Below are 18376 nucleotides of genomic sequence, written 5' to 3'. Positions count from 1 at the left end.
CATTCTAGTGTACAACTTTCAGATTATGCAAAGTGTCACAAAGACATTAAAATGGGGTGTTGGATAGAGAAAGGCAGGTGGTCAGAGGAGGCCTGAGGAGTAACAACTGAGCCTGAGTGATGAGAAAGGGCCAGCCCTGGAAAAATCTGGGGAAAGATTGCTCCAAGCAGAGGAGAAAGCAAGTGCTAAGGTTCTGAGGCAGGAGCAAGGTTACTGTGTTTGAGAGATAAAAAGGCCAGCATTACTGGAGCAGAGTGAGTAATGGGGAGCAGGGAAGGAGAGGGCTGGAGAGGTGCAAAGGACCAGACATACAGACCAAAGAAATGACAACACAGACTGTTCAAAGTGTCCTGAGGGATTTACTTTGAGATGCTCTGGGGACAGAGGTGGCTGATAGAAATGAAACAAGGATGGTTATGAGCTAATCACTGAAGCTGGGCCATGGGTACTGAGGGATTCATTATATTCATCTTTCTACTTCTGTATATGTTCTAAATCATCCATAATAAAAAGTTTTTTAAAAGACAACAAAGAATGCAGAGCAGGAAACACCTTTCAACTCTGGGGGAGCTGAGGCAGACTTCACAGAGGAGGTGACCCCTCTTCCAGAGAGAAGAGTGAGTTCTAGAAACAGAGCAGGGGAAAGAGATGTTCCAGGCCAAAAGGAACAGAGGTAACTCCACAGGGATTAATTGGGAAGGTCCTTGATGCCACCCTCGGAGGCTTGGTGACGGGGAGCCACCTTGGTTTTCCAGCAGGCGTGGCTGCATGTCTGGGTTTGAGGAAATCTACTTCTGGGGCAAGGGAAGATGAAGCAGAGGAGAGTAATATGGGGGGTAGGAAGAGCTGTGAGGGTGGTGGGAAGTGTGGGGATAGACTGAGAGAGTCCGAGAGCATTGAGGCTGCTGGTGAAGGCTGGGGATGAAGAAAAGGAGGAATGCAAATAATGAGTAGCACTGGGGACAGGGATTTGTTTGGAATACGCCGTCTGCTTGTTCCAGCCTTCTCAGCCCTGGAATCCTCTTCCCCAGGATGGACCAGTTCTGGGGGCTGTGGGGAGCTTCGGCTGGTCTGGAGGTGCCTTCCTGTACCCCCCAAATATGAGCCCCATCTTCATCAACATGTCTCAGGAGAACGTGGACATGCAGGACTCTTACCTGGGTGAGAAAAGGCTGGCTTGTGGGACAGGCTGGCTTGTGGGAGCTGCCCGGGGAGGGCAGGAGCCCGGGGGAGGGGATCGGAGCCTTTGTGCTGAGGCCGACCCCCCACCCCAGGTTACTCCACCGAGCTGGCCCTTTGGAAGGGGGCACAGAGCCTGGTCCTGGGGGCTCCCCGCCACCAGCACACCGGGAAGGCGGTCATCTTCACCCAGGCTTCTGGGCAATGGGTGCCGAAGGCTGAAGTCACAGGGACCCAGGTAGGGTGGGGAGGAAGCTGGGGTGGGGGGAACATGAGGGCGGGCAGGAAGGCAGGGCTGAGAGGGAAAAGATGAATGGGCTTGGGGGCCCGTGTGGGAAGGTCCCGGCGCCTGGGGAGAGGCGGGACCTGGTGCAGAGGAGGTGTCTGTGGGAGGGCAGGCAGGATGAGCCCAGGCTCTGCCCTCCAGATCGGCTCCTACTTCGGGGCCTCCCTCTGCTCCGTGGATGTGGATAGAGATGGCAACACGGACCTGGTCCTCATCGGGGCACCCCATTACTACGAACAGACTCAGGGAGGTCAAGTGTCTGTCTGCCCCTTCCCCAGAGGGGTGAGTGGCTGACAGGGCCTGGGCTGGGGATGGTGGTCTGGGTGTGGGGGGTGGAGGGGTGGCCCACCTTGGCACCTGGCACTGGTTTTGTTCTGCAGCGTGCTAAGTGGCAGTGTGAGGCCATTCTCCGCGGGGAGCAGCGCCAACCCTGGGGCCGCTTTGGGGCGGCCCTGACAGTGATGGGGGACGTGAATGGGGACACGCTGATGGATGTGGCCATCGGGGCCCCGGGGGAGCAAGATAACCAGGGCGCTGTCTACCTGTTTCATGGAACCTCAGGATTGGGCATTAGCCCCTCCCACAGCCAGGTGAGCCCCCCCCCCCCCCCAGGCTTCAGCCTCTTTTACCCCACTTCGTTATCCTGTCTCAGGTTTACCCCACTCCACCTTTGCAGCTGCCATTGCCCTCCCTTTTCTGGTGATTTATGTCCCTGAATCCCCAGGCCCAGCTAAGCACAACTCATCTCTCTTCTCTCCTTTGGCTCTAAACAGACTTCAGTCATTGTGAGCCCCTGAATGGAAGAGTCATCGGACTTTGGGGTCAGACCCCAGTCCAACCCCCGATGAGCTATAGGGCCTTGGGAAAGAGTCTGACTTAAGCCTTAGTTTTTGCCTATGAAATGTGGAAATGATAAAACCAACTCCACAGGCCTCTAGAAAGATAGACAATGAAAATGGTTAAGGACTCCATTCGTCATATATTTATCAATGAACACAGAAAATGACTAAATAAATCTACTGTGTTCCTGTTTTATTTCCCAGTTAACCTGTGCCCTCAAGGGGGTTGGACCAAAGGAGCCCTCTTCTCTCTGCAGGAGACCCCCAAGTCCCTCGCTCCACTTTCCACTCCGACCCCCTCATCTCTGATCACCTTGCCCTGTGATCTCCTTTCCAGATCGCCTTTCTCAATCCTTTCCAGTCACCATCCCCTGACTCCCACTTCTTTTCCCTCTCTGGCCAGCGGATCACAGGCCCCCCGCTCTCTCCCAGGCTCCAGTATTTTGGGCAGTCGTTGAGCGGGGGTCAGGACCTAACCCAGGATGGACTGGTGGACCTGGCTGTGGGGGCCCGGGGGCAAGTGCTCCTGCTCAGGTGACCGCCCCCTCCCCTCCAGACCCTGTTCCTCACCTAGAACCCCACCCGGTCCGCAGCCCCTGCTCACTTCCGCCCTCAGGAGCCGGCCGGTGCTGAAAGTCGGCGTGGCCATGCGATTCACCCCCGCGGAGGTGGCGAAGTCTGTGTACAGGTGCTGGGAAGAGGAGCGCACCGCCCTGGCAGCGGGGGACGCCACAGTCTGTCTAACTATCCACAAAAGCTCCCTGGACCGGCTGGGTGAGTTCCTTCCTAATGGACCCAGTTCCTACCCCGCCACCAGCCCCAGGGGCCCCCAGCCCTATCCTCAGGACTGACAGGGCCTGAATCTGAATCTCACCTCCTCATCCACACAGCTGCTCATGCCAGGAACCAGGGGGCCTTTTCTCTCCCTATCCCCACACCCAGGCCTGCTGGTTCTGTCTCCCACTTCTCTTTCCTACCTAGATGGAAGTAGCAAAATTTGGAGCTGTTTTCCCCCTGGATCCTTGCACTCTCTAACCCATTCTCCAGACTGGAACTAGAGTGAGGGGTCCGAAAATGCAAATCTGGTCTCCTCACTCCCCTACTTTATTCTTCTCAAATGCCTTCCCCCTGGCATTTGTAAAACCACAAATCCTTCCCTCTGATGCCCTCTCTGATTTGGCCACTCTGGCCTCACCTCATTCCACTCCCTTTACTCCATACATTCTGGCCAGGCTGATATTTCTGTTTTGTAAGTGTGCCAGCCTCCCTGTCCCTCTGGTCCCTGCTATTCCCATGATGTAGACATCCTCCCCACTCTTCACTTGGCCTCAGCTCATCACTGGCCCTCCCCAGGAAGGCATCTCTGAAGCTCCAGGGCTGAGTGAGGTTGCCCTTCTCAGGGACACTAGAAGGCTGGTCCTCGCATTGACCACTCTCCAATGTCATGGCCCATGTACTTGTCTCCCTTGCTAGACTGTGAGCTTCATAAGGGCAGGGACCACGTTCATCTTCTTCTCCTCTTGGGCCTCCAGCCCCTGGTAGAGTTCAAGCCCTGTAGAAAGTGCTCAGCAAACATTTATTGCATGAAAAACAAAATCCTAGGTTCTCTCTGCCTTTCCATCCTCTGGCTATCCCTTCCACTTCAGGTGATGTCAAAAGCTCCATCAGTTATGACCTGGCATTGGACCCAGGCCGTCTGATTTCTCGTGCCATTTTCAATGAGAGCAAGAACTGGACTTTGACGCGAGTTAAAACCCTGGGGCTGGGGGAGCACTGTGAAACCGTGAAGCTGCTTTTACCAGTGAGAACTTTGGATTCTGGGAAGGGGGGAGGGAGGAGCCCAGGCTAGCCTCTAGCATCTCTATCTTCTGCTGAGTGAGTTGGGAAGGTGGGAGAACTGGGGCTGGAGACAGGAAAATTGGGGCAGGAGACCTCTGCTTGCCAGCACGGGTGGAGGATATCTGGACAGCAGAGAATGGATGCAGTGCAGGAGAAGCAACAATGGCAGAAAGTAAGAAGAAAGATAGTTCTTGAAGCCCATTGTCCCTCAGGAATGTGTGGAGGACTCGGTGAGCCCTATCATCCTACGCCTCAACTTCTCCCTGGTGGGAGAGCCCATAGCCTCATCCTGGAACCTTCGTCCCATGCTGGCTGTGGGCTCACAGGACCTCTTCACTGCTTCTGTGAGTCTTCCTATGAAGTCCCAAGGATGCGCTGACTCTTATTACATCCCCATGTGCTTAAGAACCTAAATGGCTCCTAATTGACCACCAACTACATCAAATCCAAACACCTCCTCCCAGCTTCTAAAGCCCTACACACATCCCAGCTGGTTACCCACTTTACCCCAACATAAACCTCATTTGTAGAAACTTCTCAACTTTTCTCATTCCTACCTCCATGCCTTTGTGCATGTTGTAGCTCTCATTTGGAAAACGTTTCCTTCTTCTCTCCACCTCAAAGACCTTCACCAGTCCTCAAAGTCCCAATCTTGTCTACTTCTTTTTTGAAAACCACACCCAGTATCTGCTGCTTCTTCTCTGGCTCTGTATTCTACCATCATAATATTGCCTCATGCTAATCTGCATCTACATTGGGGTGTCTTGAGATTATAGGTTCCTTGAGAGCAAGAGTCATGTCTAATTCACTTGTAGTTTCCACCTGCCCCAATCCCCCACCCAGTGTAGTACCTGTCCCATTCTTGGCACTTAATAATGTTTGCTGAATAATGGTTTTAGTATGAGTTGGCCTTGACTCCTCAACTAGACTTTATGCTTCTTGAAGTCAAGGATTTGTCTTATCTTTCCTTTATGCTTCATCCTGCTTCCCCCTTCTACCCTTACTCCTTGTCAATGTCTAGTATAGTGCTGGGTACAGAATAGGTGCTCAGTAATACTTGTTGTTTGTGAGTACTTCTAATGAGCAGATTGGAGAAAGATGAAGAAGTGAGATGGGAAGAGAATATTCTGTTTTGGTGCAGCTCCCCTTTGAGAAGAACTGTGGTCAAGATCGCCCCTGTGAAGCAGACCTGAGTGTCAGCCTCAGCTTCTCAGGGTGAGGTCTATCTCCTTTCTTATCCAGAACTCAAGCTTCTGAGTCTCCCACCCTCAAAGGATGAGAAGTGCTCATGCTCTCCTTTGCCTCTCCTTCTAACAAAGAAATTATTTTGATTGGAATATTATAAGCTCATAGGTCATGAGGTCCCATAATCCTGCCCCTGCACCCGATCCAATTCAAATCTATTTCCAATGAAGTCATACTCTCGGTCTTGTCCTTCCCCCTTCAGCCTGCAGACCCTGCTGGTGGGGAGCTCACTGGAGGTCAATGTGACAGTAACTGTGAGGAATGAGGGCGAGGACTCCTATGGAACCATGATCAACTTCTACTACCCTCCAGGACTGTCCTATCGGCGGTTCTTAAGGATGCAGGTAAACAGTTCTCCTGGGCTCCAGCAGGCTGGGTCCTCTCCCCTGTTCTAGGTTGTAGTAGGCTCCCTTTAATTCTTCTTCTGTTATGAAGTATACAGAAAAGTGCATAAAATGCATATACAGTTTAATGAATAATTATTAAGCAACTATCCATGCAGTCACTATCTAGGTCATGAAATAAAAACATGGCCAGTACTCCCAGAAGCCCTCTCCCCATGTGCCCTTCCCATCATAACCCCACCTTCTCCCCAAAGATAATCACTATTTTGACTTTGTGATAATCATTCCCTTGTGTTTCTTTATAGTTTTACCCACCCATGAGTGCATCCCTAAATATTACTCTTCAGTTGTGTCAATATTGGAACTTTAAATGAATGGGAACATGTTGTCTCTACTCTTTTGTGTCTTGCCTCTTTCCCTCCATGTTATAGCTGTGAAATCTACCCATGTTGTTTTGTGTAGCTGTAGGACATTTTCATTGCTGTATAGAATCCCTTTGCATGAATACACCATAAATTCTTTACTTATTCTCTGACTAATGGTCATTTGCATTGCTCTTGGCCATGAACATCTTGAATATCTATCCTGGTGCATATTTTCTATGCATAATTTTCTGGAAGGTATATACCACAAGTGTAATTGCTGAGCCATTGAATATATGTATCTTCAACTGACTAAGTAATGCCAAAGCATTTTCCAAAGTTTTTTTTTACCTATTTACACTTCCATCAGCAGTGTATGAGTGTTCCTGTTGCTTTCCATCCACCCCAACACTTAGCATTGTAAGACTTTTAATTTTTCTCAATCTTGTGGGTGAGTAATAGTGTTTCCCCATGGTTTTAACTTGTATTTCTCTACTGAGGTTGTACTACTTTCCTCATTAGAACAAACAACCACAAACTTGGTATATCAAATTACCACAAACTTAGCAGCTTAGAATAACAGAAATTTATGCTTTCCCAGTTCTGGAGGCCAGAAGTCTGAAATCAGCATCGCTACACTGAGATCAGGTGTTGAAAGTGCTCATCTCCCTTCAGGGCTCTAGGGGCAAGTCCATTCCTTGCCTCTTTCAGCTTCTGGTGGCTGCTGGCATTCCTTTGCCTGTGGATGCATCGCTCTTTATGGCCAGCATCTTCAAATCTCTCTCTGCACTGTCTTCACATTGCCTTCTCCTCTGTGTGTAGTCAAATTTCCCTCTGTCTCCCTCTTGTAAAGATACATGTGATTGCATCTAGGGTCCACCTGGCTAATCCAGGATCATCTCTCCACTTCAATATCTTTAACTTAATCACATCTGCAAAGACCCTTTTTCCTTATAAGGTAACATTTACAGGGATTTCCAGGGATTAGGAGCCATTATCAGTCTACCAGAGAGAATGAGAATGTTTTCATATATTTCTTAGTCATTTGATTTCTTCTTTGGAGAAGCAACTGCCCAAATCTTTTCCCTATTTTTTTTTAATTGGGGTGTCCATCTTTTTCTTATTGATTTGTAAGAGCTCTTTACATATTCTGGTTACTAGTCTTTTTCCAGTTATATGTGTTCATATATATTTTCCAATTCTGTGACTAGTCTTTTCAGTCTCTTTATAGTTTCTTTTAATAAACAGAATGTCTTAATTTTAGAGTGATTAATCAAGCCCATATATGCATGTGGTTAACTTTTAAAAATCCATTCTCCTCCCCTACAACCAACCCCATCAGCACCCACTGCGCCTGGCATGTGAGTCAGCACCCACTGAGAATGAGAGCCTCAGGAGCAGCAGCTGCAGCATCAACCACCCCATCTTCCAAGAGGGCAAAGAGGTCCATGCTCCCCCAAATCCTCATTACTGTTCTCCCTTGTCCTGACCCATCCCCCTTTGCTCACTCCCCCATGACCTTCCCTCTTCCCATTCCTTCTTCCTTCTTCCCTCAGGGCACCTTCATAGTCACATTCGATGTCTCCTCCAAGGCCATCCTGGGAGACAGGCTACTTCTGACAGCTACTGCAAGCAGGTGAGCCCGGGCCAGCCCCAGGGATGGTGTACCCAGGCCCCGGCTGGAGACTTTTCTCCTGGATCCCTTCCCAATCGGGCCCCTATCCTTTTCTCCAGTGAGAATAACAAGCCGGTGACCAGCAAGACTTCTTTCCAGCTGGAGCTCCCGGTGAAATATGCCGTCTACACAGTGATCAGCAGGTGCTTAATCCCTGGTCCTCCCCTTGGATTCTGCCCTTTTTCCATGGCTGGCACCCCGATCTGTAGAGGACAGGCACCCAAGCTGGCCCCTCTGATGCCTCACATGGGAATGTTAATGGGGTCACCAGCCATATATTTACACTGTAATTCTCCTTTCTTTTTTTCTGTTTTATTAACTGATGGGAAGGTTTTTATTTTAAAATATTGTGATTATCTTTATTTAACAGTGAAAATCTCAATTTGTTAGGTTTCATTTCAAAGCAGTTTTCACTTTAGTAGATTCTGAAATTTAATGGTCATATTTTTGAGGGCAGGAAGTAAAGAAAAGACCCACTCTGTATCTGATATTGAGTTTGCAGTTGATTCTTTCACACTGGTTTCCTAGGGGATTAAAGAAACAATCTGCTATCACCTTTCCAAGACATAAGGCCTCTCTTTCCCTTGAAGATTTGTTCTGGCATTTTATACATTCTTATTATTCCCTTAGTTACCCAATCAAGCATAGCAACCCAGCTCTTTCAGCTCTGTACACATACTGGTTACTAGTAATTCTTGATTCTTCCCAGTACTGAGGATTGGCTGCTGGCTTGGGCGCCAGGAGACATAGCTTGATGCATCCGGGCCTCCTCTCCCCTCCCTCCAACCGGCGGGCTTCCTTGCACAGGCAGCCATCCTCTCTTTCATGCCTGAAGCGAAGCTGCTAGATTGAGATCAAAGCTCCCCAGGGTACTCTGAAGTGGGGAGCTTGTGCCTAAACAGGATGTGGTCTGTCACCACACAGAAGAAAAGGAAGGTCAGGCCACTAGAAAGCTCAGAGGAGAGCCGAGGTGTGGGGACCTGCGGAGAAGGTCTCCAGGCGCTCAAGGCCGAGGTGGGCCACAGAGTCGGCAGCTGCTCTGCATTCTGAAGGCGGGTCGCGGAGCTGGGGTGGGGCAGGCTGCAGGTGGAGCAAGGGGCCCCCTCACACTGGGCTAGATGAAAAAACCTCAAAGGTTTGGCAGGTTGGTCAGCAGTTTGCAATATCGCTTTGAGGCAGGGGTGGCTGCTGTCGCTGCTGCTGCATGTGAATTTTTAGAGAAAATGGGGAGGGGGTCAGGTAGTATCATGGCCCTTCCAAGCTCCATGTGTGAATCTCCCCTTCTGTCCATGGGTGAATACTGACATTTATAATAAGAATTTACAGTCGTATATACTTCTGATGTGCCAGGCAACGTCTTACACACTTTACATGTATTCCTTCATTTTTCATCCTCCCAATAACTCTATGAGGTAGTTACTATTATCCTCACTCTACCCAGAAAGAAACCAGGAGGTTAAGTAGTTTGACCCTGTCATTCAGTTGGTGAATGGTAGCCATGGCCCCACATGGTACGACTCTGAGGACTGGGGAAAGCTGGGCTATTTACTCGGACTTGAAAGGAGGTTTAGAACTGGAAGATTTTAAGGTGAGAAAACTGAAGCAGAGAGAGAAGGGTTGGGGTGGGCAGCAGGGAGGAAGGCTAGCATATGAAGAGCAAGCTAAACTCTGACATGGGTGGAGAACTTAATAAGTGCTGCACCCGGCAGCCCTCAGCATGAGGCTGATAAGAGGTCAGCAGTATTATTAGCACCCCGATTTTCAAGAGGGAGAAACGACAGGGCTCCGGAGGGGCTAAGTGACTTGTCTCAAGTGATTCCAGCAAGAAGTGGTGGAGCTGAGGTCTGGGCCGAGGTGGTCTGGCTCCAGAGCCTCTGTTTGTAACCATGAGCCCACAGTCACATTGTTGGGAGAGCTGGTGTGGCCCGGGGAGTCCTTGCGTGGCTGCTCTGGCTTCGGTGTGTTAGGTGCTGGCGAAACATGCAGGTCCCTCTGCTTGTCTGCTTGATTGCCCTAAGATATTAGACACTGAGGGTTTAGGTCTTGTTGCCTGTTGACTCTCCAAGGCCAAGGACATGGCCTGCATGTGGTAAGTGTTTACCAAATGAAGGCATGGATGGATCGATGGATGGATGGACAGATGAATGCCCATGTGCAGCCTGGCATGCTTATGCCCTCGCTGTGGACTGGTGTTCATGCTCCATCTTCCCCCACCTTTATTCACCTGCCCCGGGATAGCCACATCTTTTTTCTTCATTCCCATCACAGAGGGGCTCTCACTCCATTTTTGCCTGAGTGATCCAGCCAGCATCCCCTGGAGCCCCCTTAGGCTTATCTGTTCTGGCCACGGCATTACCTGAGGCCATCCACGTACCTACTGGAGAAAGCAGTGTGAAAGCCTTTTCTCTGTAGGAAAGTGTTTATAAACATCATGGGAGGTGATGTCTGCGTTGGGATTTAAGTGAAATTTTCCAGAAGTGGGGTGGATAAGGACATGCCAAACAAAAGAAAGCCCTTGAGCAAAGTCATGGGGCTGTGAGAGAGCCAGGGAATATCGAGGGGAGACCCTGGTAATTGCAAGTGACTGGGGCAAATGACATCGGGCAGGGAGCAGCTGGAGCTGAGGCTGGAGAGGGATGTGAGGATGATCGTTACATCCTTGGGTCATCTCCTGGGCCCAACGGAGCCCTCAGCAGCAGGCTGGGGCACAACTGGGGATGGTCTCAGGGCTGTTTTTCACCCACAGACCCTCTCTCTACAGGCAGGAAGAATCCACCAAGTACTTCAACTTCTCAACTTTTGAGCAGAGGAGCAGGAAAGAGGCTGAGCACCGATACCGCGTGAGGGGCTGGGGGACCCCCATGTCTGCCCTCCCATGGTGCTGATAAATTTGCAAGTTGGTGTGGAAAGATGGAGAGGAGCCAAGTGGTGGGGTCAGGAAAGAAGTGGGATTTGGGCTGCTCTGGGGAGCACAAAAAGCTCTCTCAATTTTCTGCAGGTGAATAACCTGAGTCAGCGAGATCTGGCCATCAGCGTCCATTTCCGGGTTCCCATCCAGCTTGGCAGCGTGGCTGTGTGGGATGTGGCTTTGGTGGCCCCTCCGCAGGTGTCTGCCCTCCTTTTTTCACCTCCCTCCCTCTCCCCAGGGTCAGATCCCCCAATACCTCATACCTTCTTGCCAGTGAAACGTGTATCATTCTGTGGTTAAAAGTGTTTCTCTCTCTTCCTAGAGTCTCCCCTGTGTGTCAGAGACGGAACCTCCCCAGCATTCTGACTTCCTGGCCCAGATTCCAAAGAGTGCCCTGCTGGTAAGAAAGGCCACAGCCCCGCACTGCAGGACCAACTGTGCATTTGGGGGGTGAAGGGAAACATACTGCTAGAATGCAGAGCTGTATATCCATCCTGTGTTTGCTCATCTATTCCCCATCTCAAATCTGACAGACCTAAATTTTCCCCCATGGTTCCTCTCTGCAATGCAATTGTGACTGTAATGACTCAGAGTTTGTCCTAACAGGTCAAGGGCACAGTCCCCACAAGACTGCTCTCACTTCAGAAACCAGCCACAAGTTTGGGGCTTTCCAGGGCCACCTGTGCTTCTAACCAACTGGCTACAAATTCGGGGATCCCACCTCTCCCTTGGGCTTGATGATTCACTAGAATGACTCACAGAACTCAGAAAAGCACTATATTTATGGTTATAGTTTTATTATAGCAAAGAGGAATCAAATAAGGATTCCAAAGAAGAGATGCATGGGGCGAGACTAGAAGAGTCTCAGAGGTGAAGCTTCCAATGTTCTCTCTCTGTGGAGTCAGGATGCGTCACCCTAGGAGGTGTGGATAACCAACGAGGGAAGCTCAACCGACCTTCGGTGTTGAAGGCCTGATGCTTTCTGATGGGGTTGCTCCCAAATCAGACAGAGACTGTGCTGGAAGAGTACGAGGTCTATGACCCCATCCCCCTCATTGTGGGCAGCTCCATGGGAGGTCTGCTGCTACTGGCTCTCAAAGGTTTTTATTGGGGTTTCATTATATAGGCATGATTGATTGAATTGATTTCCAGCCTCCCTTCTGTTCCCAGATGGTGGGCTCAAAGCCCCAACCCTCTATCACATGGACGGCCGGCCCCACCCCAAGACTACCCACGGGGCCAGTCCCACTCTGAGCCGTCTCGTTAGCATAAACTATCCAAGGATTTAGAGGTTACCCACCCATAGCTGGGACAAAAGCCAGACTTCTCTTTGGAGGTCAAATTCCTTACTCTGTACTTCCCAAGTCAAGACCCTTTCCAACTTCATTCCTCTCTTGTCACAAGGATTGCTCCATTGCTGTCTGCCTGAGGTTCCGCTGTGACATCCCCTCCTTCGGCATCCAGGAGGAACTTGACTTCGTCCTGAAGGGCAACCTCAGCTTTGGCTGGGTCAGTCAGGTGTGTAGGGCCCAACAGCAGAGCCCCTCCCCCAGGTTTAGGGAGTGTCTGATGAGTTGGTGTCTGGTCTAGAGCCAGGGCATTTCTTGAACTCTGAGCCTTCCCCAGAGCTAGTTCTCCAGCCTTCCCCCCTCTCTTTTGCAGACAATGCAGAAGAAGGTATTGGTCACGAGTGTGGCTGAAATCACGTTCAACAGATCTGTGTATTCCCAGCTTCCGGGACAGGAGGCATTTATGAGAGCCCAGGTAGTGACTGGGTAGCGGGCAGCAGCGGCTGGTCAAAGGGCTCCTGATGCTAAATCTGGGATGCCTCATTGGGGGTTTGAAGGCCTGGAGGGAGAGGAAGGATGAAGGTCTCTGGGCAGGACAGCTGTCCCTAAGCCCAAGAGTGCTTCTGCATCTCACCCCTTGGAGCAGGGCTTGGGGAAAGGAGGGAAAGGTGATAAAGGTTGGGGAACCCAGGAGGCATCTGGGCCAGAAAGAGGCCTGATGCTTTCTGATGGGGTTGCTCTCAAATCAGACAAAGACTGTGCTGGAAGAGTACGAGGTCTATGACCCCATCCCCCTCATTGTGGGCAGCTCCATAGGAGGTCTGCTGCTACTGGCTCTCATTGCAGCCGTGCTGTACAAGGTGAGTATTTTCACGCCACTGTTGACACCACCAGTATCCAACCCAAGCCCGCCAACAGACAGGGCAGGACAATGGGCAGAGCCCAGGTTCTGGATTCAGGCAGGTGTGGGGGTGCATTTTGATGCTATTACTTACTCGCTGTTTACTGCTAGGCAAGTTGCTCACCCTCTCTGAGCCTGTTTCCTCATTTTTGAAATGATAATAATGCCTACATCCAAGGCAGAAATGAGGCTGAGGTGTGCAGAGGCCTGCCTGATTCGGAAGTCTCTGCTCTACTCTTACAGACTGTGTGTGCAGTCTGGCTAGTATTGGATTGGCACACAGTAGATATTCAACGTATAATAGCTGTTGTTCACATAAATAAATGTTCTAGCACACAAATAAAAGTTAGCTTTGTTCCCTTCTCCTACTCTTCCTTCTCAGCTTCTTCCTACTCCTGACTTTCAGCTGTTCTGATTTCCCCTTGTAGCTTGGCTTCTTCAAACGTCACTACAAACAAATGCTGGATAACAAGGCTGAAGATGTTGCTACAAATTTGCCTTTGTCTTAATAATGTACTTTCCCACTAATTTCTACCCTCACGGCCCACAAATCTACTTCTATTGGAACAACTTCCACACAGGTCTAACTGGACTGGCCTGTTCCACCTATCAGGTGCTCAACCACCATCCCAAGGAGTAGAGAGAGTTTTACATTTTTACACATCTGTCCAGCTTCTTCAGCGACAACCCTCTTTGTACAGGAACAAGCACAATGCCAGCATGAATCTTCCTGCATATAAGAACTGTCACATTAAATGAAGATGTTTATAACCCATTTTCCATGTATGGAAGAGCTCTAATTCAGAGACCTGAGTGCTGTTCTAGAAATAGTTGGCTGAACCTGCTTGTGGGTATAGAAAAAGTTCTCTCTCTCAGGTGACTGGGGTCTTTTCTTAATGGAGCTGTGAATAGTATCAGAGAAGGGGGTCAAAGGAAGCTCTATATGGGTATGTATTGATGAGGGGTTTCAGCACAAGCTTCAGACTCCTTGGTAATGGCAAGTCAGCAGACTGTCCTAGGAGGCGAAGGAAATGTCTAGAGTTTGTATGTGCCAATGGCCCCTTGAACAGGGTCCCCAGAAGCCAGGAGAGCCAGGCATCCAGAAAAGAGCATCTGATTTCACACACTTATACAGAAGACCCATTGAAGGTGGACACAGAGAATGACCAAAATAACCTAAATCCAGAATTACATCATGAGGCTTCACAGTAGAATTATGGACACTATGTTTAAAATCAGGGTTATCTCCAAATAACTGGGATTCACATATACTGTAGGCTCAGGCAGTCCATGCCTGACAAAAAGTGGTAGTTCAGGGTCTGCAGACCTGGGGGCTCTGGTGGGGCCTTTGACGAGATGCCCTAACTTAAGCCATTTAATCGCTGAAAATCTTAGTTGCCTCCTCGGGAGAACGGGAACCAAAAGTCTATCTTCCTCCCAGAGTCACTGTGAGGATTCAGTGAAGATGAAAGCCCTCCTCAGCCTAGAGACCTAATTATGAATAGGCAAGGGGGTGACAGCCAGAATCTCCTACCTGTTCATGAAGGACGTTCTTGTTCCCTCGAGCACCTCCCAAGTAAGGGAGGCGGGAAAAGCTACCGCCTCGGGACGCACGAGGAACGCCAACCGCACTACGCGCATGCGCCCCTACGCCCACCAAGGACCGCGCACGCGCCTTCCGACCTCGCCCACAGAGCCAGCCAGCCGCGGAGTTGTCGGAGCTTACCGGCCCCACCACCTTTATTGCGCCCGGGGGTTCTTCCGGGGCTTCAGGGTTGCTCGTAGCCCGTGGGAAGAGGGTTGACTCTCGGGTTGTGGAACAGGGTGTGGTTGCCGTCACCCCAGGAGTAGGGCTGTGGAGAGAAGGCGAGCGGGTGGTCAGGGCCGGCCTGGCGTCCCCGCCGCAGCCCCCTTGCCCGCCCGCGCGCCGAGGCCTAGGGCCCCCTACCTTGGTGCGGATGCGGAGGTGGTGGTAGGGTTTGAACTCGGGGCGCTCACAGTGGCCCGCGTGGAGCCAGGAATTGAGAGTGCAGAGGGCCACGCTCGGGAGTGCGAGCACGAAGGTCAGGAGGCGCCAGGTGCTGGCTGAGCGGAGGGGAAGGTGGGGTGAGAGCGGTAGAAGGGTAAGTGGGGCCCAAGGGGAGAGGGTGGCTGGCGGGGGCTGTTTCCGGGTCCCGGGAGGGACCTAGAGGCTGGTGGGGTGGGGGTTGGAGGGTGGAGGGGGATAGGACGGAAGGTTGGGGAGGTTGGGGAGGGGGGGGGTCAAAGTCAGGACGCCACGGGGTCAGCCCGGGGCCCACTGACCTCCTGCCCCTCGGTGCTCTCCCTTGGCTGTGCTCGCCAAGCCCCGGCTCAAGGACCGCAGAGGCAGCGCCATTGCTGTGGAAAAGGACAACAGCGCTGTCCTTTCGCTCTCCTTCACTGTGGCCTAAGTGCCCCTCCCCTCCTTTTGAGCCAATCACCTGTTGAGTCTGGAACAGGGTGGCTATTTTTAGGGGCTTTCTATATTTAAAATGGGGCCTGCCTGGCCTGAAGTCCTTTTCTCCAGACAGCTGCTGGACTGTGGCTCTTATTTTGGCAAAGGAACACTTAAAATGCATTATTCCATTCTATTTTATAGTTGCAGGGAACTCTTTTGTTCAATTTTCTATTCCCAGTGCCTGGCACACAGTAGGCCTTCAATAAATGTTTGTTGAATGAATTAAGTGTTTTTTTGAGTCTCAGTTTTGTCATCTGTAAAATGTGTAACAAGTCTTAAATGATTTTCACCAAAGTGGCCAACTTAGCATCTGGTACATTACAAAATATTTGAGTATATATTGGTTGTAGTACTTGGCAAAGAATTCACTCTAGTTGTAAAAATATCAGCAATTAAGAATCTCAGGTAGCTCACGGGTATCTTTGGTCTGGCTGAAGAGACCTAAAATCGCCACAGACGGGAACAAACCACTCTGTGGACAGCTGCAACGAGATGCCACCGCAGCTCATACTGCTGGACACTGGATGCCAAAAGCTTCATCACTGCAGCCCAGAAAGCCAGATACTTCCACCCCACCCACCCTCCTTGAAAATGAATTCTTCATAAAGCATGTTCCTCAGGTTACTGTCTTTAGAATGAAAGAATCATTTGGGTGCACCACTTGGCAGCACTTAGGTCAACAGGCCCTAGCTGCAAGAAAGACTGGGAAATTAAGTACTGACCTCTGCCTTAGGGAATCAAGAATTGTATCAAAGAGAAGAGTGTGGGAATATAGGAAGAGTATTCAAAAGATGCTGGGTTGCCCCAAACCTGACAAGTATGTTATTTCAGTCTGAAAAATCTGACTACTTGGAGAAGACAGAAGAAAGCCTACACAGGCCTGAATGAACTTTGTATCAAAGCATGTCCCTAGAAAGCTACAAGACAGGGCAGGGACAATGTCTGCCTTGTTCACTTTTCTCTCCTCAGTACCCAGCACAGAACCCAAAATGAAGTAGGTGTTCAAAAAACATGTATTTAATGAATACTAGAATCGTGTTACTTTGGTTAGCCCTATAGACATGCCTTTTCAGAACTACAGTTTGATAGAATTCCCTCAGCTTTCATCCAGGGCTGATATGGTCATATGTATATAACCTGAATTTTAGAAAAGAAAAATGAGGATGATACATTTTCAAGAAGGCGCTCCAGTTCTGTTCCTCCTGTTCTAAAATGAACACTAGCTTCCATTTAACTTTCTTAGGTTTGGTTTTGTTTTTAAATACTGTTGAACAGTCAACTATTACAACTTGTTGCTAAATTATTCCTGAGCCCTCACCGGGCTATAATGAAGTTCTTCCTCCAGTTGCTTTTTCCAGTTGGACTTTGGAATTGCTGCCAAAAAGATGGGGCCTTATCCCAGTTAAAGTTTTGGTATCTCCCTCCACGCACTGTCCCTTCAAACACCCTTCCCAAATATGACCATGGCTCCTGGAGAAAATAGGAATGAAGAAGGGTATTTTTACTTGAAAAGGTTCTAGGCTCCCTCTCTGCCTAAATAGCTCCTCAAAGTTTTACTGGGTCATTGCCAAACAATTCCCTATGGGAATTCCTCTTGTCTCAGCTTGGAGGCACCCTCCTCCCTGAGCTTTTCTTGCTGGAACTTGGTGACAGCTTTGCTGCTGTTGCCATCTTGTGGTCCACCTGCCGAAGTATCCAGAGACTTCTACTTGGGCAGTCTGCGCTTTCCTAGGCTGATCCTGGTTTTGTCTTCACTCTAGAGGCAGTGCAGAGCTGGCTGCTGCAGTCTTTGTATCCACCACTGCTTTATAAATTCTCTCAGACATAACTAATTGGGCTGCTGCCAAAGTTTCCAGATTCTAGAGGTTTAGCTTTATCATTGCTTTAGATAGAGGGAAGAACAAACTCATCAGGTAAAGAAACCCTGATGGACAGCATCCCAGCCCTTTTTCAGACTTACCTCATTTGTTGGTGGTTGAAGGGTGAGGCGGGATGACGCAATGTCAGTTTCTCTTGGACATATTTCTTGGGATGCTGCATACCATGACCATATTTTCCAAAGCAAAAAACAATCACAATATGTAATCTATTAAATATAAATTTTATGCGGTGCCTAGGACAAGACATTTGAAATTGTAACTGTCCCAGAAAGACGATTATATGGAGGATACAGGACATGGTTTAGCTAGGATGAATGGTAAAGGAAAGTGATGATAAGACAGAATCAGGGTAGAGCCCACCAGTGGGCTAATGGCAGTAGGATGACAGGGTCTAAAGAGGGGCTACTAGCTCCCTTTGCCCTGGACAGAGACTAGAAACTTGTTCTAGTGAATATTTTTTGTTTTTTGCCATCTGCCCAAATGTTCTAGTTTGCTAATACTGCCAGAATGCAAAACACCAGAGATGGATTGGCTTTTATAAAAGGGGGTTTATTTGGTTACACTGTTACAGTCTCAAGGCCATAAAGCGTCCAAATCGGGTACCTTCACTGGAGGATGGCCAATGGTGTCCGGAAAACCTCTGTTAGCTGGGAAGGCACGTGGCTGGCGTCTGCTCCAAAGTTCTGGTTTCAAAATGGCTTTCTTCCAGGATGTTCCTCTCTAGGCAGCAGTTCCTCAAAAATGTCACTCTTAGTTGCACTTAGGGTATTTGTCCTCTCTTAGCTTCTCTGGAGAAAGAATCTGCTTTCAATGGCCATCTTCAAACTGTCTTTCATCTGCAGCTCCTGTGCTTTCTTCAAAGTGTCCTTCTTGGCTGTAGCTCCTCTTCAGAAGTTCACTCCCAGCTGCACTGAGTTTCTTCTGTTACATCAGCTCATTTATGTGGCTCCACTTATCAACTTAGACCCACCCCAAATGGGCAGAGCAACACCTCCATGGAAATTATCCAATCAGAGTCATCACCCACAGCTGGGTGTGGTGCATTCCAAAGAAACACTCAAAGAATTACAATCTAATCAACACTGATAGTTCTGCCCACACAAGATTACATCAAAGATAATGGTGTTTGGGGAACATAATACATTCAAAC

General features: G+C 49.5%; 2 protein-coding genes across 2 annotated transcripts in view; one reads left to right on the top strand and one right to left on the bottom strand.

Moving 5' to 3' along the window:
- Window positions 1-13714, top strand: part of ITGAD (integrin subunit alpha D) — a 43256-nt gene extending 29542 nt beyond the window's left edge. Inside the window, 20 exon segments of the mRNA XM_037813821.1 lie at window positions 1032-1161; window positions 1275-1417; window positions 1607-1747; window positions 1846-2055; window positions 2708-2838; window positions 2921-3078; window positions 3951-4105; window positions 4356-4487; window positions 5285-5358; window positions 5591-5732; window positions 7437-7538; window positions 7651-7730; window positions 7829-7912; window positions 10531-10609; window positions 10768-10875; window positions 11000-11077; window positions 12082-12195; window positions 12340-12441; window positions 12716-12826; window positions 13296-13714. Of these exon segments, the coding sequence (XP_037669749.1) occupies window positions 1032-1161; window positions 1275-1417; window positions 1607-1747; window positions 1846-2055; window positions 2708-2838; window positions 2921-3078; window positions 3951-4105; window positions 4356-4487; window positions 5285-5358; window positions 5591-5732; window positions 7437-7538; window positions 7651-7730; window positions 7829-7912; window positions 10531-10609; window positions 10768-10875; window positions 11000-11077; window positions 12082-12195; window positions 12340-12441; window positions 12716-12826; window positions 13296-13376 (2355 nt within the window). The 3' untranslated portion in view covers window positions 13377-13714.
- A 677-nt stretch (window positions 13715-14391) lies between these two features.
- Window positions 14392-15270, bottom strand: LOC119517552 (cytochrome c oxidase subunit 6A2, mitochondrial). The gene is made up of 3 exons (XM_037814373.1): window positions 15172-15270; window positions 14816-14952; window positions 14392-14720 (listed from the first exon to the last, which is right to left on the bottom strand). The coding sequence occupies exons 1-3, from the start codon at window positions 15242-15244 to the stop codon at window positions 14637-14639; spliced, it is 294 nt and encodes a 97-aa protein (XP_037670301.1). The 5' UTR covers window positions 15245-15270; the 3' UTR covers window positions 14392-14636.
- Window positions 15271-18376: the final 3106 nt, after the last annotated feature.

Source organism: Choloepus didactylus, chromosome 21 (assembly GCF_015220235.1).
Source record: "Choloepus didactylus isolate mChoDid1 chromosome 21, mChoDid1.pri, whole genome shotgun sequence".
NCBI classification, from domain to species: domain Eukaryota; kingdom Metazoa; phylum Chordata; class Mammalia; order Pilosa; family Megalonychidae; genus Choloepus; species Choloepus didactylus.
This window is presented reverse-complemented; position numbering and strand designations above follow the sequence as displayed.